The sequence below is a fragment of the Gymnogyps californianus genome, chromosome Z, assembly GCF_018139145.2.
Source record: "Gymnogyps californianus isolate 813 chromosome Z, ASM1813914v2, whole genome shotgun sequence".
NCBI classification, from domain to species: Eukaryota; Metazoa; Chordata; class Aves; order Accipitriformes; family Cathartidae; genus Gymnogyps; species Gymnogyps californianus.
In genome coordinates, this window is record NC_059500.1 from 23,200,406 (window position 1) to 23,227,861 (window position 27,456).

General features: G+C 44.9%; 1 protein-coding gene across 1 annotated transcript in view; it reads right to left on the reverse strand.

Moving 5' to 3' along the window:
* The window catches only part of WDR36 (WD repeat domain 36), a 34,596-nt gene extending 20,515 nt beyond the window's left edge, over window positions 1–14,081 (reverse strand). Inside the window, exons 1-10 of the mRNA XM_050913290.1 lie at window positions 13,935–14,081; window positions 12,671–12,698; window positions 9,918–10,018; window positions 9,299–9,416; window positions 8,278–8,410; window positions 6,536–6,590; window positions 5,558–5,690; window positions 3,696–3,871; window positions 3,002–3,122; window positions 767–832 (exon numbers count right to left, since the gene is read on the reverse strand). Coding sequence (XP_050769247.1) covers window positions 767–832; window positions 3,002–3,122; window positions 3,696–3,871; window positions 5,558–5,690; window positions 6,536–6,590; window positions 8,278–8,410; window positions 9,299–9,416; window positions 9,918–10,018; window positions 12,671–12,698; window positions 13,935–14,081 — 1,078 coding nt within the window. The remainder of the gene's footprint in view (window positions 1–766; window positions 833–3,001; window positions 3,123–3,695; window positions 3,872–5,557; window positions 5,691–6,535; window positions 6,591–8,277; window positions 8,411–9,298; window positions 9,417–9,917; window positions 10,019–12,670; window positions 12,699–13,934) is intronic.
* Window positions 14,082–27,456: the final 13,375 nt, after the last annotated feature.

Here is a 27,456-nt window from a genome sequence, read left to right on the forward strand (position 1 = left end):
ATTACATTCACAGATGTACTACTCAACACATTTGTTCCAGGATCTTGTGCTGACATCCTGAGGCAGAGGTCCCCCCATCACAGCTAAAACCATGGTCATACAGACATGACTATATAAAGCAATATATAACACCTAGCCCTTTCAATAACCAGAGTCAGGAATTTCAAATTTATGCCCAAAGGATATATATAATCAATTAATCTACATCTGTCTATTGAAATCTATCTACATACATATATATCAATATATATCAATATATATATACTTAAGAATTATTTTAGTCTTTCTGAGCCTTGCTCTCTGAACTGTACAAGAAAACATCCCTTAACCATGGCATCGTGTGGAAGATGTATTTTTTAAATTAAACTCTACACTATATCAAAGGAACCAAAGTCAGGAAATATAAATTAACTAGTAATTTAGGCAATTGAATAGAAGGGGAATGAGGTAAAAAGTTGTAATTATGCATGCTGAAATGTCAGTTAATGCTTTACACATTTTTAATACAAAAATCATGTCCAATGTTTCCCACAGTGAAATAACATACACTGCCAGCTACAGAAATTACTTTTCTTAAGTACAAACAAATCTGAGAGTACACTTTATACGTATCACAAAGGACTGAGTTTGCAGAACAACTGAGGTGAATAGTTTTCATGCAACAGTTAAAGTGAAAATAAGGCCTACCTAATGTTTTAGCTCCTGTTTACATAAATACTTTTCAGGTCTTTTTCACCAATATTTGTACTTTCACTGAAATACTTACCACGTCCTAAACTTTTATTGAACTTTTCATGCACTGTTGAAAAAGACTGCAATGTTCCGTCTTGACCTGACAAAATATTAGCAGAGAGCAGTGAAGGGCAAAAATCAACTTTCTGTTTACTCATAAGCTATGTGAGCAACAAAAGCAGAAGATAAGCACTAAGAAACCTCAAACACCATAATAAAGTATTTACTAAAAACTCTGGTCCAAGAAAAAAATCCAGGTACACTATAAGCAGCAGAACTAATGAGGCCTAATTTTCTATGGCCTATATCCCATTCCTACTACTTTGCCCCACACATGATCAGAATGACACCTCTTTTATGGACTACTTCTCCATATTCAATTCCTCTGTCCCCCTTCCTTTCTCCACCACAATATCTAGCTGTTCCCAGCTTTCTATGATTAAAACCTTAAATAAACCTTATATAAACCTTACTTCCTCCAAATACCTCCAAAATACTTCCAAAGCTTTCCCATGACCCCATATACTCCCTCACCAACTACAATATTCCTCTCTCTATCCTTTGTCTAGCCAACACATGCTGTGGCTGGTTAAGAACTACACCTAGGTTAGCCAGTAGGCTAACCCAAACAAAAATGGTAAAAGCCGAGTTGTCCATCCTTCCTGTAAACCAGGACACTAATGGGACTTCCCTGCTCTACCGAGTGACCAATGTTCACAGACTGATAAGAATTTAATTTAAATTAATAGAGGTACAGAAGGCTCAAATTTGAAACTAGCAAACAGGTCCACTTTGTGGGGAGACACAGACAAGGCAGAACCAGAAACTAACAGAAAATAATTTTACATGTGTTGTGCAATTTCAAAGACATTGACATGATTTTTAAAAATCAGAAGAGTCATAAAACATTTTTACTAGGCCAAACAAGTAATGAAACAGAAAATTAGTCAAAGTGAACTTAAAGAATCTGAAAGACAATGGAACAATTATAGTACTCAAGCAACCTTTCCTTGCTGCTATGATACAGAAGTAAGGCAGGATGTATATACTGGGAACTGAGAGAAATGTTAAGCAGGATGAAAGCCAGTGACATTGACGAAATTTTACAAAGTTAATTCGTGGAGATGCCTGTTCTAAGGAAACCAGTAGCACTTGAAAGGCACCCCACGGCACTGCTACTTCATTTCTACTGCACAAAGTTTTACCACTGGTTCAGAAAGGTATGTAGAGAGTCAGTCTCCTTACACTGCAGATACATGAGGTCTCAAAGCTTGAGACCCTTTTCACTTTAGTGGTTGCCCCAGGCCCTCTCCGTATGTTTCAGTACAGTTAACAAAGCAGTAAACTGCAAAAGCAAATGTAAGGATTTGTTAAGCAACTCTTCATTGTTACTGTGGTTCATCTGGTGTGAGCTGAGTTACTGTCAAGTAACTAGTTACCTGAATCCAAGTTACTACTTGGATGACCAGCAAGAGATTTTAGCACAGTGTATTGCTGTGCCATATTACGTGTAACGTTCATCAAAATGTAGTGTAATGTTTTCAAACGTCACCCATGCAGACAATTTCATTACTTCAGAGTAATTAAAGATTTGGTGAAGAGTCTCTATTATTCCATTACTGAAGTGTTCTGGGACACAAACCAGTCTGATCTAGTACTTCATTTCCGAAGGTGTCTATTTATAGATTTTTAAATATGTTAGTTTCTAAGGAAGGGTAGTCACTTACGCATTTTTACACTTTTAGATTAACATCTTGGTAACAAGCAACCTTGGGAATATATACTACAGACACAACTGAGCTGTAATAAATTACAAAGACGTTGCAACCCACAAAGCTTGCTCAAACTAGTGCGAAAAGTGGAGTGGCTCCTCTAAGTTACTAAATGCATTATGTTGCTCATTTTTTTCCTGTCCCAAGAGAATCTCCCTAGTTGTTACAGGTTTTCATTTTGACCAGCTGATAGTTCCTTAGGAGACAATGAAACAATTTTTATTCATCAAACATATAAACACAAATGACAAAAGCAACTCCTAAGCTTTTCTGCTTGTAAGTACTTTTCAGCCTACCTGCTGATACACATTCCTCTAGGGAAACTGTCACTTTGATGCAGTAATAAATGATACTGTCCACACTTACTGCTTCATAAATACACAGACGTAACACATGAAATAGAATCTATTGTATTAATAAAACAAAGATACTTAGCTCTGCATGTTTTTTTCTCACAGCAGGAAATCAGAGGGAAGAATAAGAATGACAATTCATACCTGCACTAAGAATTTGCTCTCCGTTTTGCCCATGGTATCTGATTTTTGTTGGTGGTGCACTATGTCCCATTCGGCTTCTCAATACACGTCCTGTACCACCAGGTCCATCAAAAATCCACACCTGCCTCCCCCAAAAAAGCAGAAAAACGAAGCTGACAAATACTGCCCTATCATTAATTACACCTCTTGGCAGTGGAACAGGCTTAGCTGGGAGCTGGTGCAGCCAACTTCACACACTGGCTTTCATCCTTGATCCTAAACTCTGGAAGTTTCCACCATTGCAGCTGATCATTTCCCACTGTTCGTTCTGCCCCTCCACCAAAGGCTAATGGCATCAGAGGACATGCAGCACAAGGGACTTTTATCAACAGCAACTGCTCACGACCCAGAACATTACAAAAATAGATCAAGATTTAAGATAGGGCACCAGGATACAAAGTGTGGTTCTGGAAAAGTGGATCCAAAGCTTTTTTCTTCAAGGCTATCATGAAGCAATAAATGAAGCAATGACATCATGGTAGCAAATCCTTAAACTGCCCCACTACAGATCAACTAAGAGCCAGCAACTTCAGTAACTTGAGTTTTGTCGTATTTGTTTCATTTGAGAACTGGTACTTCAATCCAAACTAAACACACTTTGGAGGACTACAATAGAAAAAAATAACAGCAGATAGCAGCAGCTATTGTAACTTACCCGTATAGCGTTATCAGCACCATTAGTAATAAGAAGTGGCTCTCCAGGGACAAATGACATGCCAGCTATTGCTGTGGAATGGGCATCTTGCATCTGACACATTAGTTTCTTCTCTTCTAGATCCCACAAAGCAATGTGTCCAATTGGGCTACCAGCTGCCATTACTGGGTGTCCATCTGCTCAGAAGAAAAGTTCAAAAGGTTTGCTTATTATCATTCAGCTCATCCTTACTGACTTCTCACATCTTAAAACTGATGCAAGAAAAGGCTACAATCACTAGAAAAAAAAATTCTCAAGCTGATTCTAAAAATAAGATATGTTTTAACTGAAATATTCCAGTATTTCAAACAGAAAAGAAATAAAGTTCACTGATAATAAAACGAGGATTTTTTTCATATCGAGTAACAACAAATAGATCTAAATCCAGCAGCCAATGCTAGAGGTTTTGCTTGAAAGCACAAGAGATATTGTACCTGACCATTTTCAAAAGTTACTCTATAGCCCAGATTCTTCCCCAAACTTATTAGCCTTCACACTTCAGGATGTGAGAGCTACTGTATCACCACTCTAGAAGTTATCAGTCCTTTTTATAAATCCTCTTAAGTTTTTGGCTCAACAGCTTGCAAAAATAAATTCCAGAAGTTGATTACATGTTTATTCAATCACTCTAAGCAATAATTAAAACCTCAATTCACAGAATTTCTGATTTTGTTCTATTTGCTCTATCCTGTCTAACATTAAGGAGATAAACACATCATAGTAACTTCTAAAATCATGCTACAAATATTCAAGTAAGTTTTAACTTACCATATCAAGATAAAATTCCACCAAATATCCTGCATAATTGGTAACTCATCTTTTTGCTCCAACAAAAGACAAAGCCAGTTTCCAATTTGCAATTACACACATCATAGATAACTAAACGAGACAGGCCTAGGGTTTTCTTTTTCAGTAAAGCTTCGCAGATATGGAAATTTGCCAAGTTCATTTTAATTTAAATGAAGAGCACTTTACTCAAAGACTAAAATGACTACATGCGTTCAAAACAACCAGGTTATATTTACACTAAATTTCCTAACTATAAAGACAGGAAGAGAGAGATATTAGAGAACATCTGAAAGCCACACATTCAAGCAGGCAACGGTAACTTTAGTAACATTTTGAGTTAAATGGCCGACACAAAAAGGCACTCTTTCCACTTTTCACAAGTCTTTCCACAAGCCTCTCCAGTAGCATTCTTCCCCAACAGGGTCCGCATCAATCTATATTCTGTTAAGATTTACAAGTTTGTCTACTCAAATGAGAGATCAGATTCAGTATCAACAGCTCTGTAGGCAAGATCAACATTAAAGTAACTAGCTTTACTAATTAGTACATGCTCGTTAGACAAAAAAAAAAAAAGCTGTGAATATAAACAGTGTTCCCCAGTAACATCCATTCAGCAATCACCCAACTATTAACATTCTTTGTTTTGGAGGGGGAAGACACTACTGAGAAGTAGGTTTGGATACTAACTTACAGTTACTGATCACTCTGCACTAACTCTGTAACTGTGTACTGTGTTAGCTCTTGGCACATTGTAAACAAACTGTCTTACTTTTCTTTGAAAAAGGAGTACTGTGTGTCACACTTCCTGTGCACTGAGTCAGTACACAAGAAAATGCTATAAAACAGCCAGTATACTGAAGATGCGTGATCTCCCTTACCTATTGGTAACTTTTTTAGATTATCTGCAGCCTTCGAAAACTAAAACTCTCAGCCCAAATTTCGATTCTGAAATGCTTTATCAAAACATATTTTCCTACCTTTCACTTAGTTTTAGTGATTTTATACATATTTTCACTAAAAATGCTAAGACTTACCTGTACGAAAAGATATTGCTGTGATGGGACCCCAGTCTTGTTGAAATTTCATCAGAGTTTCATCAAACTTAATATTATGTACAATGATATGACCAGATACAAGACCGACTGCAACAACATCCACTGCTGGAGCCTGCAAGAAAAAGTGAACAGCAACTGAAATGAAAAAGGAAAAGCTTGTTGCTACACTACTAATACTAACATGTACAAGACAATGTATCTAATTCCAGGACAAATAGCAAAGAAACAAATGAGGCATCTCGCGTGAGATCTTCTGTCTACATTACCTTAACGCACGACTGAACATCTGATAAATCTAAACAAAAAATGCGAGAGGCAAGATTTTGCGCTTAGTCTCCATTGGATAAAACAGTTCTGTTTCCAGAAGCCGGAACTCCTTTGAAAAACACCCAACTTTTAAGTTTTCAGTAGTTCTGGTAGACCATTATACACCCTGCCACACACCCCCATATTTACAAGTTTTATCCAGGACAACTGCAGACCATTTTCAAAGCTGTCATCAATGCTACCAATAAGTTTTAATTAATTTTTCTATCTACAAAAATACAACAAAAACAATTACAAAATCTTCTCTTGAATCAGCAAAATCTACATTTTATTAACCTCCAAAGCAAAATAAATTTAGCAAAAAGCTACCAGTGTAACAGAAGTTACACAATACACATACATCTTGCAAACAGTTTCTGTGAACTCATCACATAATTCAGTGAATAAAGACTACAGATGCGATGAACACAATACAGCTAAGATGCTAAATGCAACAGAACTTGGACTAGAGGAAGGGCAGATAATAAGCCTTCAAGTCTTCCTCTCTTCAACGTCTAAAATGCTCACAAGAGGGTTATTAAAATTACCTGAGAAAATATGTCATCTTTATTGCTGTAATTTTAAACAACCCTATTTTGCCTGCTATCCTTGACCAGTTATGTGAGACAATAAGATACCAAAAATACTAACTTGTTCAAGAGTTGTGACCGCTAAGTGCCATCCTGGAAATGAGTACAAGAGTTTGCTGGAAAACAAACAAACAAAAACCATAAATCAATTAACCCTTGGGGATTTTCCACAAGAAAATAGATGCTCTATATGCACTTACACAGAAATGTACATCAGCTTTCTGTCCTTATAAATCAATTAAAAGGGAAAAAACCCTGTGATACTAATAAGTAAGGTTAAGAATGAAACTTATGGTTCATTTTTATTGAAGTTAGTGTCATGCATTAATACCTCAAAGGTGACATAATTACATAACATGAATAAGGAGGAAGACCCCTTCTATGCTAGTTGCTCCCCATGCATTTCTGCTCTGAACACACCTCTTCAGAATTCTTAACATCAACATAAAAAGCCAGTCTTGGTCCAACTTCTAATAAACACAAATCCTTCATTTGCAGAGTAACTTCCCTAAATGAAGACACTAATGCATATTACAAGCACAGCCCATCTTGTTTCTTTCAGAAATGGTAACAGCCAAAATGTGCAGCAGGACTGTTCACCGACAAGGCAGTCATGCGGTACTTGTTAAGGGTGAAATTATGAAGACAGTATTTAAGAACAGACATGATTAAAAAACTATTCCATCACCACAGATATAGGTTGTCGTTCTTAAAAGACTGCTAACAGCCATGTGTTACCACCTCTCACCTTCCTTTCTTGCCAGAGACCACCGAACTTTCCCCTCAGTTCTTCCAATCTATTTTTTTGTCTAATTGTGCCTATACCTATCTACAAAATAATCTATGTAGGGAACAAACAGTCAAAAATAGAAATTGCTTAACCCAGCAACATTGCTAGAAGAGCAGTAACAGTCCCGTAAGTTTTTACACAATTAGAAGAGAAACTAAGCCATCCAAGGAAGACTTTTTGTCATCTAGGATGTATTGCATCTCAGATGCTGTGACAGGCGTTGAAGAGACATAAGAATACTGTAAGTAGAGGCATTTACTGTTCTCTATTTTTAGGTTATACTTATTTCCTGATTTATATAGCATATATGGCATCTCCAAAACATTAGAATATGAAACAAAAAAGTTAGTAGTGATATCACTGAAAGTATATAGTAGTTATGAGAATAAAACACTGAACTATGCAAGCTGAGTTAACACCTATTTGCAGTATGTATATTAACATGCAGGGAAGTTCACTGTAGCCATAACTTTCACGAGTTAGAAAAGCAGATGATTGTGGTAGGCATGAAATACTGCCATTATGGATGGTGCACTACTGGGACACGCTCAGAGCCAACTACACGTCTACACATCTCTTATTTGAGTATATGGATCAAATCCTAATAATTACCTCCACGCCACCTGCCTGAACTTCCTTGGACCCACAACAACCAAAGAATTAAGCTTGGAAGACGGGAGGCAGAAGGCCTGAACATGCATTTACTATTATTTTAATTATTTTCATGGGAAAGCTATGCGATTCCAAGAATTTAAAAAGTAATTTAAAGAAAAAAATTCCTGAATAATCCCTGGCATTTTGCAGGGAGAGTAAACAACATGCAACTTGAAAGGCATCGGTATTCAGGGAGCAGCAGCATTCTTTGTTCCTGGAGACAGACCAACTGAAAACGCGTGCCAAAGGACTCAGTAAAAGATTCCATGTTCAAAACCTACTGTACTTTTAAAAGTATTATTTGTTGCATATGAAACTACTTGGAGCATGAGGTATATCCAAGTTATTAAGAATCTTACTTGGATCTTATATTCCATAGCTGCAAGCTCCCTTGTTCACTCCCAAGAAGAATTTTATTCAAATAGGTGCTGGGATGCAGAACTGCAGAAACTGCAAAAGTGGCTTTATCAAAATCCACTTGAAGATACTCCTCTGCAAAAAAGTAAGAAACAATGTTAGTGTGGCTATCCCTACAAATCTGCAGGCTCATCATCCCTTGGCAAACGTAAAGGCAGAACTGATGTTTACTCTGTACAAATCTCATAATTAGTGCATTAAAGGATTAGCTAATGCATAACACAAGAGGCTAAACTTGTTTACTTTATAACATCTGTTGGCTTGAAGGTATATTTTTTCCCTATAAGCCTACCTAGCACAACAATGCTGGCACAACTAGTGATTCATATCTTTCCGAAGCATTCCTGCTCCTGCCTGAGCAAAACACCTCATCTGATTAGCACGCCTTCTGTTTGTTATAGCAACTTCAAATCTCTAAAGCCTGTCTGCAGCCACTTTCAAGACCCAGCATCCAGGGAATGCCATTGGTCACACCAATGAGAATTCTTTCTAAAAAAGATCCAGGGCACTGAAGCAGGACTTCATAAGGCACTGCACAATGGCATGAGAAGATGCCGACACAATCAAAAGACTATTCGTAAGAATACAGTCTTACCCAGACCAGTAAATATCAAGGAACTACAGGATTTCAGAGATAGTGCCAAAGCTGCTGTACCACAGCCTTTACCAGAAAATGGAACACTAAAATGCAATTTCTGTATAAGCGTATCTCTTTACACCTATATGGAACCTTACTGGGTCTCTGCATGTGGTGCAGGATCCATTCATGAAAAATTATTGCAGGATTAGGACTTCAGAATACTGTTTAAATAGCACTACCATTTAAGGATTTTTTTCTTTTTTAAGAATAAACTACTTCTGAACATTCTGAACATGCGCATTTAAAAAAACCCTTTTTTAAAATTACTGAATGTTTAGCAACACTATGCTACAAAGTAGTAACAAAAATAAAGTGTCTCTCACCTTCTGACTGTATATTCCAAACAATAAGAACATTATCAACATCCACAGAGATGACATGATCACCAAAAGGCTGCAGAAGGTGTATCCTTGCCTTGTGACCTTCGTAGGTATGAACCACCTGTAATTTCAAAATAGAAATGTTTTCAATATAAGCTGTTCAGGTAGCATATCATGTTAACATAATACTTGAGGACAGCTAACACAGGTCAGCAACAAGTTTAAATAAAATACATGGAAAGGCCACACAACTTTAAGTGGAAGATAGGTAATTTTCTCTGATACTTAAAACTGTTGGCAAAAATATTTTAACTAAATATTTTTAATTATTTAGTTTAATTTTAATTCATTAATGGATGTGAATTAACAATTTATTTTCTATCTTTAAGTAACTACTTAACTATTATAACTAATAGATAAAACGCAGGTCAGCCATTACAGAATTTGCTCTTATTCTCCCATTTTAAGCTTTTTATTCCTCCTTCTACAGTTTTTGTTTCCCTAAAATTGAAGGTACTAAAAATCTATGGAAATAGACGTTTGTAGAAAATGAACTGTCTTGAAAACACAAACACCACACAACGGTTTTGTAGTACTACACAATAAGTAAACTAATTAAAACCTCTTTGTTCCTGGCAAAAGCATGGAGAATATTGTCGTATGAAGCAAATATCAACATGCGGTCTGCTGCCAAACATGTAATGTCTTGTGGCAAAGCATTACCTGTTAATAAAACAGAAGAAAAGTTCAACAAGTTTCAGGTTCGTAAGAAAAGAGAAAGCCTGACAGTGTATTTATTTAGCATGGTGGCCCACCAGGAAAGCTCTCCTGTTGAATGCAGATACTACCATAAATAACATCACACCAGTAACAACAACAAAAGTAACATGAGATTGATAGATCACAAAGTGGTTCTTTTGAAAAACACTTAATAATAAATTACTGCATTATCACTGTAAGTAAAGGCACACGTTAGCTTTGTGAGGGCTTATGAAGAAGTTATCCCAACATAACACTTCTGCGGACTGTCAGAGCCCCACAGCCCACTGGACTGGAAATACAGATGATAAATCAAAGTCTCAGCATTAGCAATGCCTATTAGGTTAAGCCATTCTGCAGACCTGGAAGCTAGTGACCCAATCCTGCACCCGATTCCCGATTACTGCTAAAGACACCGGGAATTTACTGCTCTAAGAATACAACTCACTCCTCATCTTGTGACTGGTTCAGAAAACTTATCTACTATTGTGATCTGCTACTTTACTAGCTCAAATGGTAAAAGAGTCAAAGCTCCAGACCACATTGAGAAGCTGCTGGTGTGGTCCCAAATGGTAGAAAACTGAAAAAAATACTCCAGGGAAAAATACCATCAATCTAGGGAAATATAAAAATGCAAATCACAGTGCTTAACAATTGTACAGAGAAATACCGGATCAAAAATCAGCCACTGTGAGAGTGCACCTATGACACAAACTTACATGATCACACAGCAGCCTTCCCCACAACATTGCCTTGTATCACAAATTATTATCAGATACAAAGAATCCTGTACCCTTTGCTGTACTGCGGCACAGCTTCAGTGGGAAGAACTAAACCAAGAAAATAAAAAAGGTTGCACTTTGAGAGGTTTCATTTTTTTGAACACATTAGACATCTTCCCATAGTGCCTCTGAAGTGACTTAGGCCTACAATCAGGTTACAGATACCTGGTACTCCACATGAGCTGTATGCAAGTCTGCTTAGGCCAAGACGGTTTTAGGCACATGCCAACTAATAAGTTCAGAGCACCAACCACATAACATCAATAAACCAACAACACTGCACAGAGAGGCACATAGTTTATTTTTTCAATCACAATTTTGTATGTAAACATCTCAGTTTCTCAAAAAGCTTAAGTGATTATGTCTGTAAGAAGATGTAGCCCACTGAAAAGGACTTCACAGAATATGCAACATTTTTACGATTTTGTAAGCTGAAAACAGAAATTACATTAATGTGTTTACAGTTGTAACTACTCATGCTGAGCTTCTAAATCTAGTCCCAGTGGTGTGACAGTTATTTATTCTCAAGTTTATAGGCGCTCCATTAATGAAAAATATTTTGCTCTATGAGGTCTGCATAAAAACTTTGTGGTATACAGAAGTAAAAACCCTACTCTTCAAGACAGCGTGCATCTCACTGAATCATCTAAATGTTGGTTGGAAGGGACCTTTGGAAATCATCTAGTTCAAGCTCCCACGCAGCCCGTCCCAAAGCTGGATTATCACCAGTACTAGATTGGGTTAACCGCAGCTGTGCCCAGCTGAGTGTTGAAAACTTCTGGGCAAGGAGGTCGCTCAAGCTCTACACTGTACTACAGCTCCCTGTTAATCAGGGCCATTTTTCCTAACCTCCACTGTGACCCTCTCAACCTGCAATCTGTGGCTGTTGCACCTTGTTACTCTGTCTACCATTACCACCACAAATTCAGCTCTGCCAGGAGAACAAAAGCCTTCCCATATCTGCTGGCTGCGTTCCTAACGTAGCTCAGTACATGGCTTGCCTTATTCACAGTTACTGCATTGTTGGTCCACGTTCAACCTGGCACCAGCACAGCCCCAGCTCCTCTTCAGCACGATGCCACGCAGCCAGTCAGTTCCTGGCTTGTTCTGTCCCAGGTGCAGGATTCTGCACTTGCCCTTGCTGAACTTGGCAAGGTTTCTGTTGGCCCAGGCCTAGAGTTTCGCAACACCTCCCTGGACTGAAGCTCTGCCATTCTGGCTGTCAGCCACTTGTCCTAACATAGTATCATCTGCATATTTTTACTAAGAGTACACGCCGCCTCATCACCCAGGCTGTTGGTGAAGGTGCTGAACAACATGGGCTCTGCTCTTGACATCTAGGGTGCTATGCTTTGTTAGCAAGTGCCAACTGGATGTCAAGCCATCGATTCATATCCTTTGTATCCAACAGTCCAGCCAATTTTTAACACTCCCTGAAGACTTTTAGTCCCATCCACACCTGTTGCGTTCCTGTAATTATTTTCCTCCTATAACACAGCCTTCTAGTAACCACAAAAACATGAAAAAAAGGGATCTGGAATTAACAGCTTTATTCACTGCTCACTCCCTAAGGCCTAGGGATGCTCTTGGAAGAAGACGATGACAAGGAGAGGAGGTTTACAAGGTATATCCCTAAGAGAACTAAGTCACAGTTGCAACAGCAGTCTTATTTTGAAATTGGTATCCGACATTTCTGAGACTCCTTTCAACATATTTCAGTGTAAATATTAGTACATACATTTAATTTTCCATTTTTGAGTTGACAATCAAGTGCAGATGTCAGATGCGTTAAAAAAAAAAACAACCCAGGAATGAACAATCTGCGCATACTTACTCACAGCAACAATACCAAGCTTCTTCACCTGCAACAAAAACATCAAAAAGGCATTTTTAGTGATTGGTTGCAATGAATTTGCTATAAACAGAAATTCAAAATTCTAGGACCCAACCTAGATGAGAGAAAGAATTTGCATGCCTCACAAGACAGAAAAATTACTTGGCAGTGTTAGGGTAATGGCTGGACTCGATGATCTTAAAGGTCTTTCCAACCTAAACAATTTTATTATCTTAGTTTACAACAGTATCTACAGGAAAACCCACAGACAGCAGGTCAAAAGGAACTGGACAATATATTTGCCAAAAGACAACCATTCAGGAACAGTAAGTTCTGCTTCTTGATATATTTTACCCTCATGCACGGGATAAGCACATGTTTAGACACCTTGCAGAGCCTAGGCAAATTTGTTTTCACATTGTCTCTGCTTCTACTTTATTTCCACTACAATCACACTATGTTATTATTTTATCTCTGTTCACATAGAATTTACTTCAGTTACAGCCATCTTTGCCCAGTGATGACCATTACTATTTTAGTTCAAAGTCTGCGCAGAAGACTCACAGGAGCGAACACTAAAAGACTACCACAAAGGCACAGGAAGGCCTATGCCATCTGCACTCTGCTGTTCACTGTAATAACTCGATTCAGTTCTGTTTTGCTACTGTTTCTACACACTCAAAATACCTTTACCGTACAGCAAGAAGTGAGGTGATACCACAGGCTTCCATCTTGCAGAACTGAATTACGCTCATCTGTTTCCATACAGGAGAAGTTTTAATACGATCTAATGGATTGTCCCCCAAAAGTGTAGCCCTCAAACACTAAACCGCAGCTATCCAAACAGCAAGTGAGCTTTGGTTTATCTAGCAACGAAGCAAAAGCTTCGGCAGCCGGGCGCTCCTCTGCCCGATGGATGGGCCGTGCTGCACCCGCCAGGGCTGCCCACACGGCTAAACAAGCCCGTCCTGGCCTGCTTAACCAGCAGCCTCCCTTCCTCCCAGCCACCCGCCGGCGAGCAGCCCCGCCTGCCGCCGAGGCCTGCTACCGGGGCGCCGCGGCCCTCCTCACGCGCTCCCGCCTCATGATAGGGAGCCCGTGGCGGGGTGGAGGGGGAGGAAAGGCGGCGGGCCCCGCCTGCCCCGCGCCCGGACGGGTCGCCCCGCGCGGCCCCGGCCTCCCCAAGGCCCAAAGCCGGCCAGCGGCGAGGCGGCCCGGCCGCCCGGCGGGGGAAGGAGCGGGGGCCGGGGGGCCGCGTACTCACGTTATAGGTGTGGACGCTGCGCCCGACGGCGGTGGCCAGGTAGAACTCGCGGTGGCGGCCGTGGTAGCGCAGGACGTGCGGGACGTGGCCGCTGAAACGGCCGAGCACGCGGAAGCCGGCGAACAGCCCGCCGCCCTCACGCGCCATCCTTCCCCCACGCGCCCGCCGTCCGTTCGCAGGAAGCGTCCCCCCTCCCGCTTCCGGCCAGCCCGCCCGTCGCTCCGCCACCCCCGGCGTGCGCCGCCGAAAGCGGTCCCCGCGGTGGCCCCAGTTCCGGTACCGGTGCGGCGCTGCCCGGCGGCAGCGCGCTCAGCCGGCGGGGACGCTACCCCGCAGCCCGGCTCCGGACGCGGGTTTGCCCGGCGAGGCGCGGAGGAGAGTGTCAGCGCCGCCAACCCCCCGGGCGCGGTGCCAGGCAACACCCCTCCCCCCCCCCGAGGGCCCCGCGGCGGCCGCCAGGTCACGGAGAGGACCGTCACCCACGAACGCCTATACAAATACTCCCCACAGCCAGGACTGCTCGTTTTTTTCTTTTATTCTTCTTTTTTTTTTCCCCCTTTCCCCTCACAAAGCACCGGGCCCGGCTCAGGCCCTGGGTGCGGGGCAGCCCCGCCGCAAAGGCACGCAGGAAGGCAGCAGAGCGCTCGGTGAACCGGCCTCCACCGGCGCATCCCGGCGGGCGGCGGGGCCGCGGGGCGCTCCGGCCACCCGCGCCAACAACCTCTGTACTTCCGAAGGTGTTTGTTTTGGGTTTTTTTTTAATAAATTATATTAAAAAAACAACCCGCAGGATGACTTCGTTGCGATGACTGCACGCCGGACAATAAATACTCAGCAAAGTCCGGTGGAGGGGAAAAAATAAAAAGCCACCCCCAAAAGCCACCTATCCCAAATTGATGTAGCTTCGCCACACCGCCATCAGCTCCCGGGCCTTGCTCTCGTCGCACGGGCCTCGCCTCGCCTTCCCGGCGGCGGCGCCCTGCCACCGCAGACGCGTTAGCGTCCCGCCGCCGGCCGCGGCGGAGCTCCCGGCGCTGCCCCCGGGCCTCCCCGCGGCAGGGCTGCCCCGCCGCCCCGGCCCCGGTCCCGCACCCACCTGTGGCGGCCGGTAGCCGGGGCAGTGCCGCTGCACGACGGGGAGGGTGCTGCTCCACAGCGCCGGCCGCCCTCCGCAGCCCCACGCCCTCTCCAGGACGCACTCCAGCAGCCGGCCCGCCCGCTCCGCCCGCCGGGAGCCCTGCGGGCAGACGGCCGGTCACGCCCCCGGGCCGCGACCCCAGCCCCGCCGCAGCCGTCAGCCCTCAACCCCCTTTCCCTTCAGCGCCCCCCCCCCCCCCCCCGCATCCTTGAAAAAAGGTTGCTCGGCCGCCCGCCCACCCGTCTCCCCCCTCGCTCCCCATCGCCGCCCCCTTCTCTCCGCTTTCCCTTTTTCTCCCTTTCCCCCCGTTTTTTCCCGTCTCCCCCTTTTTCCCCTCTTTCCCTCCTTTTCCCCCTTTTTCCCTCTTGTTCCACCCTTTTTCCCTTCCCCCCCCCCCTTTTTGGTTTTTTTTTTTTGCACGGAGAGGGAATGCCACCTAGCCGCCGGGGGATGCGTGCACCCGGGCGAACCTCGGACTGCTGCGGGCCCGCCGGCGGGGAGGGCGCGTCCTCGCAGGTGTGAAAATCGAGTTGTAGCTCCTGGAGGGAAACAACAACAGGGGATGCTCGTTAAAGCCACGGCCCCTGGCGTCGCCGTCGCCGGCTGCCAGCCCGCCTCGGACACCCCGTTATAGACGTCCCTACCGCCCCGACGAGCGGCCGCCCGCCCCCTCCCCCCCGCCCCCCGGGGCCGCGGAGGGTGCGGACGGCTGCGGGAGTCGGACGGCGGCGGTGCGGGGCAGCCGGGGCTGCGCGGGGCTGCGCCGGGCTCCTCTGCCCGATCCGGCGGCCGGGCTGCTCGCACGGTGCGCCGTCCCGAAAGCCGCCGCCTGATCTTTCCGCTAAGCGCCGGCTGCGCGTGTGAACCATCCGCGTAGCTTCTAAACCACTTATCACCTTTGCAACCGTGACACCATCTTCAGCGTCGGTGAAGCATTACACAAGCGACTTTCAGTCCTACGAGTCTGCAAGGCGCCGGGAAGAGTCGGGTAGCGCTCTGGCAGCAGCCGCCCGGGCTCCTGCTCTCCGTCCCTGCCAGTCCCAGCTTCAGCGAAGCACATTTTAGGAAGGTCGCCGGAGGAGAGTAGGAGATAACTTCCCCGTCCTGTTTCACAGGCACCGGTTTACTAAACTAGCCAACTCCCGGCTTGCTAATCGAGATTTTCAGAAAGTAGCTGCCGGCGGTCAAGGGTAAAATCGTGGAGGCAGTGCCGTCCCGACAGTTTCCCTCCGATGCCACCAGAGAAACCACCAACCTCTTTTTTAAAGGTCTTGTGTGGATCCAAAACGTTTAGGAGATCCTCTTGTATCTCGTCGTGGTTACAGAGGCTGAAATTGTAGGTGGATCCCCGTGGTAAGTCGGCGATCTGAAGAAAGATGATCAAGCCACAAAAGACTGTGTAAGAAAAAGCCAAAGGTTAATTCTCCTGCACCGCTACGTGACCCGACAAGGCACGGAGGACAGATCTGAAGAGAGGGATGCCGGTGCTTCAGGAGCACTAGAAAAACTGGTTGGTTACCCTTGTGATTATCCATGGTGTCTTTACACGCTGTTTTTCTCCTGCTGGGCTTCAGATCGTTGCTGGCTTCATATATGTACCTGTACGCCTACGGAAATGAAGGTTTCCAATTCCATAACGGGGCTCATTTGGACGTCTCATGCACCTCTTTCCAGAACTGTAAATAATGATTATTCAGACTTGAAGCTGTGTCACTGATTCGAAAAGAAAACCGGGATAATGAATAATAATCAAACGCAGCATCCAAACCCAAACCAAACCAAACCAAAAAACTCTGCAACAGCCAATCTTGCATGCAACAAGTGTGAATAGTCCTCCCCATAACTGCGTGGGGTCCACCTTCAGCGTGGACTATTGCAGTAACACGCGATTTTCTCTCGAAAGCGAGACCAAGCGCTTCAGGGCACCTGCAGATGGACTGCCCAGGGGCGGACGCTCATACCCTCCCTACTGAGGTCGCAGGGGCATCTCTAGTGCATCGTTTTAACACGCTAGCGCGGGGGCGGGTGGAGAGTAGTGGTCGTTTCCCTGTGCCGCCTACAGCTTTTTTTTTTCTCTCGAAGGTGAGCGTTTTACCTTACAAACCACTCTCTCCGGGGAGCCCCTTCGCTTTCGCAGGCTGTGGGAAGTGCAGGGGAGGGGCACTCGCTCTGCCGTGGGGACAGCCCAGCTGACAGGGCAGCCGGTTGTGCCGGACACCGGGGACGGGGACGCCCGAGACGTCGGGAGCCAGGCTGCCCCGGGCACTGGCGACCGGGATGCCCGGGGTGCCAGGGGAGGCTGGCGAGAGGAGGCATGGCCCCGCTGCCTCCCTCGCCCCGCGGAGCCCCCGGAGCCCTTTCTCCGAGGGCGGCCGGCACCGACGCCCCTGCCATGGTCCCCACCAGGTACTCCCTGGGCCCGCGAAAGTGGTTCACGGAAAGTGCCCCGGGAGCCGCTGCGGAAGCCCCGGCGGGGGCGGCGCGGCCGCCGGGGCGCGGCGGGGCAGGGGCGCGGGGCTCGCCCTGCAGAGCCGGGCCGAGCCCAGCCGAGCCGCGCCTCCCGTCCCGCCGCGGGCACGGCTGCGCAGGCTTTAAGCCCAGCCTCAGCTCAGTTTCAGAGAAAGTTCGTATTCGTTTTCGGGGAATGCTTCTCCGGCATGAATCATTAGGGAAACCCAGGAGGACTGCCGCCGCCGCGGGGGAAAGGGCTTTTTTGGCCAGCTGAGCTGGGGACGAGCCAAAGCAGATTAGTCAATGCTGCGTGCCTGTCCGCTTGAGTGGGTTCCCCCCCGCCCCCTGCCGGATCTCTCCCTTCTCTCCGTCTTCTTTTCTTCCCATCCTTCATCTCGCAGCCTAGCCGGGTGCTGCCTGCCGCCCGGCCCGCGGCTCGGAGCGGGGCGGCGGGAGGCGCCCGGCCCCGGCCCGGCCCGGCCCCGCCCGGGGAGGCGCAGAGCGGGACGCGGCCCTTCTCAGGCTTCGCCGCTGAGAGCTCTCGGTCGCTGGTTCGAAGTGTGGCATCAGTCCTGCGACTCTGTGTATCTGGGTGGACGTAAGTCTGAGTCTAGTCAAAACCGACGTTTTAAAATCCATGCCTTAAAAGCTATTGCACTAATTGAGATGCAGTTGCGGAGCAGGTGCACTGAGCTTTAGCCGAGGTCGGGTAGCCCTCAGCACTTGAGAAAGTCTTATCAGGGTGCTTCCCTTCATCACTCTCACAGTGTTGCCCAACATACCAACAAAATCCCAGTTTCCTAAAGGATGTCTTGTTCTCATATTCCAGAAGCTGTCGGGGTTTTCTTAAATTGCAAAGTCGTGTGCCTTCATCTTTCTCCAGGGCTTTTTTTCTGAAGTTGCTAATGGGCTTCATAAAAGTTAGTAAGTTAATAAAAATACATTTCTTCTAAATAGCTTTGGGTTTCTCGTTTTTCAGCTGCATAAACAAAGGTGCACCGTAGCATAAAGGAAGTCACTTTAAGTGAGTTTTATTGTACTCCTGCAAACCAGGAGCGTAACTGACGAAAAGCCTGTTCCTGCCATGAATTCAGTGTAATACTGATCTAAGGAAGGAATTCAGGACCAGGAACATGTTGTTTTTTACTTTCCATTGTTCATTTGTCTTTACTGAACCGGACACAACAACCCTGTGAATAGTTAAGTAAAGGTGTTTATTTGTACTTACTAAACAGGACATAGTAATCCTGTTTATAGGTACAGAGTACAAATTGTTTTAATGCAAATAACACTGAGCTGAAATTCTTTTCCATCACTGTTAATATGCATATGCTTTTATTTCCGAAGTTGTGTCTCTGAAGCTAGCAGTACAACAAAGTTGCAGCAGACACTGGCAATATAATCAGATCAGCAAATGAAAAATGTGTTTTTTAAAGGAAGCAGAAATGTATATGGCTATAAAAGACAATTTGACATTCAAAACTTTCTTGTAAGTAAGTTCAAATGAAAGATTATTAAGAAAAAAGGAATTCACTTACTTTTTCTTTAAGCACTTTTTTGTATGTGAAAAGTTCTGTGATAAACAGTATCTGTCAACAACTTCGCTAGTCTCTAATTTCCACCCAGCAGTAATGGCAGATTATGGCATCAGAAATGGCAAATTATGATTAATATGTTTTAAAGTTTGTTTTCTATTTTAACTTCTTTGGAGATACAGGTTTGATTACTGACATATGTACCAGATAGGCAGGTGAAAATAGAAAAAAGGAATTTAGAAAAATCTGTCCATTTTTATAACTATAGCAATTCAAAACTTTTAACTTTTACTTGCTCCAGCCATAAGAGGCCTCACTGCTGATGGCGGCTTTTGACCTGAACGGTTTGCCAGATTTGAGGGATTTGGAAGTGGTTTCCATTAAGAGAAATAACTTGTGACAAGAGGCATTCTTCTGATGGAGCTTTACACTTACAGCACATCTACTTTCTTCCCTAATCCCTGCTGCCTGGTTGCTTTGAAGACCTCGCATTTGTGACCGTGCTTGAGCAGCAGAAAGATGGGATTGAGAAATAGATGTTGCTATTTCGCTGCGGGTCAAGATGGTATCTGTGTGGGTGGGACTGCTGCCAGTCCTCACCGGGAGAGGAAGAGTTCGAAGCCAACAAGAAGTCACTGACTTTGGTAGACATTTCTGAGCAATATTATTATATTACTGGCATTACAATTTGTCAGTTTGACTTGTATTTGCTGAGCCAATTTTTGATTACTACATCTTGGTACATGTAGCTGAAAGGCAAACCTTATGCTTTTTTTTTGTACACATGAGCAATATATTCCTTCCTAAAATACCTCACTGCTATGGAAATGCTGTCATATCCAGGATGTTTAACATAATTATACTTTCGATACGTAGGATTTGGGAATTTCTTAAATTATGAAATTATGTACTTGGAAAGGAGAGGTGGGGGGAGACGGTGATTACCTGAAGGAAGCTGAGGAGGTGGGAAGGAAGTGGGTCAGTGGTTGAGGACGTGCACAGTGCATGCCACAGCCCTGGTGCCCAGCACAGGCTGCCCTGGGGCAAGGCAGATGCACACAGCCTGTCTGTGACCTGCCCACCCTTCCCAGCAGCCACACATGCCGGAGATCCTCCATCTGCCTGGGCAAACACTGCTCAGGTTTCCGTTTTCAGGCATCAGGCTGCAGCTGAAGAGTTCCTTGCCGCCCCTCCACAGGTGCAGAAGGCACTGCACACTTCTGTGGTGCCCAGCACTGTCTAATCGCTGGTGACAGCACCCAGCCAGCTAACCAAAAATGCCCTGCCTGTAGCAGCTTGGGTGTGTGAATGTCACCATCAAGAAACCTGTACTTAAGCAAAGGTGAAGATGATGTTAGAGATACCCTTCATGCACAGAGCATGGGGGTAAAATCTCAATGGCCTTACATTTTTTCATATGTTTTTGTTAAAACAGTTTTATTTCAGAAAATGATGTAAGAATTTTTTTGAAGTATCATAATTTCCAACATAATGGGAATTCAAAATGTTGGCCACACTTTTTTCCACATTCCTATCTGATGCCTGGACCCTGCTCTTCCTGGTCGCAGACTTCCTGGCTGGTTGTCCCTATGTGTGTTTAGGAGCTTACCTTCTTGAACACAAGCAGCAGCTGAATGCTGGGGATGACCTCCACACGCCATTTGGAAGAGATGTGTGTATCCCTGTCAGGAGTACCTGAGGTTGTTTAGTGGCTGGCAACGAACAAAACAGCTCTGAGAGGGTGTAGCAGCTGTTGCCTTTGGTACTCCTCAGCTTCCCCCAGAGATCAAAAGACATGTCAGCAAAACACAAGAGTATATCTGCATTATCGGAAAAAAAATCTAACCCTTTTGATCTAATAGGCCATGATGGTGCTATTTGTTTGGGTAGCTGCCAACTAGACCATCAGCACATCAGCAGGACTCAGGCATATGGGTCCTGAGATGAATATAGAATACCTTTCTCCCAAACCTTCTAATGCTGGTGGCTTCTACATGGCACATAGAAAACCCCAGGTTTGAACACCAAGGCATCTAGGTCCCACAACATCAACAGCTGGCACATCCTTTCTTTTAAGAACTTCATATAGATCTTAACATTATTCTCAGGACTATTTGTTTCTAAAATTAACTTCCTGGCGCTTTAGGAAAGCAAACACCCATCCGGAAGGCAAGCTTCACCACCAGGAGCCAGAGAGATCACCACGTTGCTCTGGCAGGAGCCAGACTCTCAGCTGAGGTCCTTCCCATCCAGGCTGACTAATCACGGCAGTGGCGATCTGTTATTCTCTGTGCAGGTCAGTTGCTAGTAGGTAGAAAATATACATTGCCAGGAGGAGTCACACTGATTCATTGCCAGAGGAAGACTGCAAAGACTCAGCACACTTGCAGTTAATATTAAGGTCCTTAAGGAATTGCACTCTGTGGGTTAAACACATTTGTCCCTACTGTCCTACCCCCTGCCATCCCCTGTTCTGTTGCCATCTCCATTTCACCTGTTTAAGCATCTTCTGCCGCCACACCTCCAATGTCAGCCTCTGAGTTTTTTACCCTTCTATTCTTATCCAGTCCCGATCATTTTCCAAGTCCACTCTTAAATGCTTATTTTTAAGATTTTACCTTTCCTAGGTAGAGAAGAGTCTACCTGCTGTCGAACTCCCTTGCTTTCTCCTACTCTTCATCTTTTGAGATCCCATGAGAAGTTATAAACAAATGTCTTAAGACATCAGTTGCATCTGCTCTGGTTCACAAATGCTAAAATACCAGAATTGTAACCATGTCATGATTTTGAGGGTTCTCAGCTCATCTGAGTTAAGATTGTTCAGATACTTTAGTCTTGCATGTTCATACCTTATTAACATATTTAACTTTCTTTCAAGTGTAGCTTGCATTTCCTGAGTTAATGAATGGTCATTACAACAGTGCTGCCATCTTTTTTACCCCTTTCTTTCAGTAGTACTCCAGTTTAAAGCCACTTCTCTCCCAAATTCAATATACTTACACTGTAACTTACTGTCTCTACGTTTTGAAATGTAGCATTTAAGAAGAAATTGAAAAGAAGCATATGGAAGTACTTAGATCAAGTCCAGTGTGCATGCAAAACTGAACAAATGGAAGACCACTTCAAACTGATAACAAAATAACTCTCAGTGTGCTGCTGGAGTGTAATGAACCTTACATCAGAAATTGATATCCACTGGCTGTCATTACTGGATATGCCTGACCATATGAGAAACACTTTTTAAATCACCAAAGCAGGGTTAGGTGAGAGAGGTTGCCCAGAGAGGTTGTGGATGCCCCATCCCTGGAAGTGTTCAAGGCCAGGTTGGATGGGGCTTTGAGCAACCTGGTCTAGTGGAAGGTGTCCCTGCCCATGGCAGGAGGGTTGGAACTAGGTGATCTTTAAGCTCACGTCCAACCTAAACCATTCTATAATTCTATGATTCTATGAAACTCAATTGACCTTTTACTCCTCAATCATTTTTCCTTCAAACTCTAGCTTCGAAGCCACTACATTTAGCTAGGTCAGTCAAAGATTTTCCAGCTAGCAAAGATGAGGACACATCAGTTCCCTATGTTTGTGTGCTGGTTTTGCCTGGGATGGAGTTAATTTTCTTCCTAGTAGCTACTATGGAGCTATGTTTTGGATTTGTGCTGAAAACAGTGTTGATAACACAGGGATGTTTTCATTATGGCTGAGCAGTGCTTACACAGAGTCAAGGCCTTTTCTGCTTCTCACCCCACCCCACCAGCGAGTAGGCTGGGGGTGCACAAGAAGTTGGGAGGGGACACAGCCGGGACAGCTGACCCCAACTGACCAAAGGGATATTCCTTACCATATGATGTCATGCTCAGCATATAAAGCTGGAGGAAGAAGAAGGAAGGCGGGGACATTCGGAGTGATGGCATTTGTCTTCACAAGTAACTGTTACGTGTGAATGAGCCCTGCTTTCCTGGAGATGGCTGAACACCTGCCTGCCGATGGGAAGCAGTGAATGAATTCCTTGTTTTGCTTTGCTTGAGTGCGCTGCTTTTGCTTTACTTATTAAACTGTCTTTATCTCAACCCATGAGTTTTCTCACTTTTACTCTTCTGATTCTCTCCCCCATCCCAGCGGGGGGAGCAGTGAGGGAGCGGCTGTGTGGTGCTTAGTTGCTGGCTGGGGTTAAACCATGACAGTCCTTTTTGGCGCTCAACATGGGGCTGTGTTTCCACCCCTGCAGCAGTCGATTCCAGGTGTACTGGACGCCCCTCTATGTGAAAGCAAACTGTGGCCGGCACTCTGCTGCCAAAAGGATTGAGAAAAATGCATTAGCAATATCAATTGTGGCGTACCACTTGGCTGCCTTTGACTCCAGTTTGTATGGAAGTTCTAGCATGTCCAGCATGACAGCACTCAGTGGAAGCGTGACTTCATTCAGGCCACAATAGTCTACTGTTAGTCTCCACTCTCCATTCCAGTTTCACACTGGCCATATGGGCCTGTTAAAAGGTGAGCGAGTCCTGCTGATCACCCCTTGGCTCTTCAGTCAACGAATCAGCGTATGGACGGGAATCAGGAAGTCTTGGTTGGTGCGATATTGCCGCCGGTGCACCGTTGTGGTAGCGATTGGCACCTGTTGTTCTTCGACCCTCAGCAACACCACAACAGAAGGGTCCTGAGAGAGACTGGGCAAGGTGGACAGCTGTTAAATTTCCTCCATCTCCAAGGCAGCTATACCAAAGGCCCACCGGTACCCTTTTGAGTCCTTGAAATACCCTCTCCTGAGATACTCTGTGCCAAGGATGCACGGAGCCTCTGAGCTGGTCACAATGGGATGTTTTTGCCAGTCATTCCCAGTTAGGCTTATTTCAGCCTCCAATACAGTTAGCTGTTGGGATACCCCTGTCACACTAGAAATACAAATACGTTCTACCCCTTTATAGCTTGATGGCATTAGAGTACACTGTGCAACAGTATCTACCAGAGCCTTATATGCCTGTGGGTCTGACGTGCCAGGCCATTGGACCCACACAGTCCAGTAAACCCAGTTGTCCCTCTCCTCCACCTGGCTGGAGGCAGGCCCCCTCTAATCCTGGTCAGAGTATTCGTTACTCACTTTTTGTGAAAATGGATTAGAATTCCTTTTCATAGGATCAGGAGTACTATCAGCCCTTCCACTCTGTCTGGCACACCGCTCACACTGCCCACCGGAGACTGGAGCAGCAATTTTCCTGGAAGAACCCTCATTTGTTTTTCCTTGCAATTCACGTACCCGTGCATCAAGGACCGAGGTAGGTTTTCCATCCCACTTCATCATATCCTCTCCATGCTCACACAGATAAAACCACAGGGTACCCCGTGGTGTATACCCTCTATTTCCTCTCTCTTGCCCAGAGGTATACCCACTCCTAATAGCTGAGATACTGGTTCATACAGGTGGGTGGCTGAACTTATCCTCAAATTGCTGGAACTCTCAGGACAGATATTTCACCAAATATCTGGGGTTTGTCTCATCCAAGAATTATTTCAGTAGAAACCCAGTTGGATTATTGAAGTGGTTTGTCAAGGGAAAAACCCTGAGGCCCTTATTCAGCAAGGTGAATTAAAAACTCTGAATTCTTGAGAAAGTCAGTCTCACCGCTGTTGAAAGCAGTGAAACTGAAAGGACATCCTTGTCCTTGCAGTCACAGGATCGACAACTTCTGGAGAAGCTGAAGAATGATATATATCCAACTGGAAATGCTGATTGCTAAATAACACTTCTTTTTGTTGATACACAACAGATAATCTTTAAAAAAACAACAGTAGCCTGTTGCTTCTCCTATATTTGCTCTTCCATGCACTTTGTTGCTTACTTTAACTTTATGCAATGATGATTTTATAAAATGTTTCTGAACATTTCAGTTGCACGCTCTTTAACAGGAATATAATCAGACAAACACTGCTATGAATTTGACATTATTGGTGTAATTAAAGGGTACTGTAAAGAAAAAGACAAACTTGTAAGATTTTTTTCTCACAGGTATTAGTAAAGTAAGTAAACTATTTAGATCACACGTGACTGAATGAGAAGATAAGCTCTAAATTAAGCAGTAATAATACTGAGATATCACATTCACTATGGGGAGCAACATGACCTTAATATTACAAAGAGCTTGCCACAAAGCAGTTTCTTACCTTGCCATTCCTGACTGAACCACAGTGTTGACAAGCTTGTGCCTTGGTGTTGATTTGGTAAAAATTTGGAGCAGGTCTAGCCAGTACTGGAAGGTTCAGATCAAAATGGGATTAAGCTGTTGTATTTCTAGGGCTGCAGAAATGATCAGAATTAAGCTTCTTCATAATCACATGATCAGTTTCGTACCCAACTACAATATGCTTTACTTTTTATTAAAGGAACCTGACATTTAGCTGAATTTTCTCTCCCCCCTACTCTCAAAAAGAGCAATGTGCCAGAAATCTGCTCTATGTAAATAATGCTGAATTATATTATGCCAGGAAAGATTGCCAGGTACAGTAACAGATAGATGTATTACAACCTCAGGGAAAGCAAATGGAAATTCCTGCTAACTAGAACCAAGAGGATGTCTAACTCTCACTTTACTCCTGGTTTAAAGTACCTTCACTCAGAACTGCAATCCTCAATGCTGCTGCTCAGCTGTTGCATATCCCAGGGATACTCATTCCCTATAGGAAGCCCTCTACCCAGAAGTCTTCCTTAATAAAATCCCAAGTAGTGTCAAGGACTCCTTGCATCTCATGGCCTTGGATTTGCATCTGGTGCTGCAAACGACCCATGGTCTCAATACAGCCCAGGGAAGTTACAGCACCTGGCAGCACCTTACAGGACACTGTTTTGGACTGCCCTACTTGTCAGCCTGAGAGAGTTGGAGGAATATCTGCACTGAAAGCACAGCAGTCCATTTATTTGTTCCTGCGTTCATGGCTCCCTCCCTCCCTCACCATCCCAACAGCAGAGAGAGGCAGGCTGCCTGCCCCACACCCAGGGAGGGCAGCAGCATTTCCCACCCGCCCTGGAGCCCAGAGCAGCAATGCAAGGAGCTGCTGCCTCCCCTCCAGAGGTGGCGGCTTCTTTGGCATCGCTCCTGGGGGGACTGGAGCCTGGAAATGCAGCTTTTGCCTCCTGCCAGAACTGCCCCCTCCTGCTGGTACTTCCTTCGCCAGCTGGCCTGGTAGCATGCTCCAAGATACAACTATCCAAAAGTCACTTGAGTGTTACATTGGATAAGATAACCTGTAGCTTGTGTGAGGCTAAAAAAGCGGGAGTCCGGGTAAAATGTGCCTACCCATTTCAGCTTATTCACATATTACCTCTTGTTCGAAGTTTCACATCCCTGCTGATCCCTGGGCACGCACCACATCTCCACGCAGTCCCTGCCTGCTGGCCCCGAGCTACTCCCTGTGCCCCAGCCCAGCTGCAGGCAGCCACGCGCTCTCTCAGCCCTGCTGCCACCACTGCTTGCTCTCTCCAAAAGTCTGCTTTCAGATAACCCAAATGTCTCCCATCTCTCTGTCTTTAACTTCCTTCTTACTTTTCTGCTCATGCCATTTGTTAGCACAAGCCAGGCTGGGTGAAGGGCAGAGGGTAGGGGACACTGGCTTTTACGCCCATTCCCGAGCAGGAAGCACCAGTTCAGACCTTCTGCTGGTGTGGGTCAGCTGCAGTTGTGGCTTGACGGGAGCAAAACATTTCCCACATGAGTTCTGTGTGATTAGGAAACAGCATGTGGTAGAGGCATTGAAACAGAGCTTGAACCTAAGACAGGTGTAATTTGGCAGAGGGGGTGAACCCTGAGCTCAGGCAAAGAAGAGCTCTGGTCTGTGCATAGTCTTGACAGCTGCAGAGCGGAGGTGCCCGGCATACAAAGCAGGGTATGAAGTAAGTGGATGGACAGGAAAATGAGACTTTGAATTTAGATCAGTGCTTAAGTGGTGCTAGGGAGAAGGTTCTTCCCTGAAGAGACAGAAACCTTATCCCTGGGGACCCATGGGAAGCATGATGGGAGCCACGAGACGCCATGGTGCCGACTGACTGCATGGAGCCTGACGGGTAGCCACGTAACAAAAACACCCGTGTGATGTACTGATGAGTAAACCTGCATCCTCTGCTGTCACAGCGAGGTGGCTGTTTTGCTCAAAATGAAGCAGGAAAGAGGGAGGTCGTAGGTAGAGGAAGGGGATTTTTTCTGTCTCCTTCCCCATGGCACAGGAGATGTGGGATGCCTTACTGCGAATTGCCCTTGGATGGTAGGGCCCTGACCTGCAGGGAATTAAAAGCCAAATATTTGTTCGACTGCAGCTACTCCGTGCCAGCTCATAAGCAGCAGGGACTAAAATGAAACTGGGAGCCAGTCCCTGCTGCAGATGGGAGTGGGGTCTGGTAGGTTAAACTAAA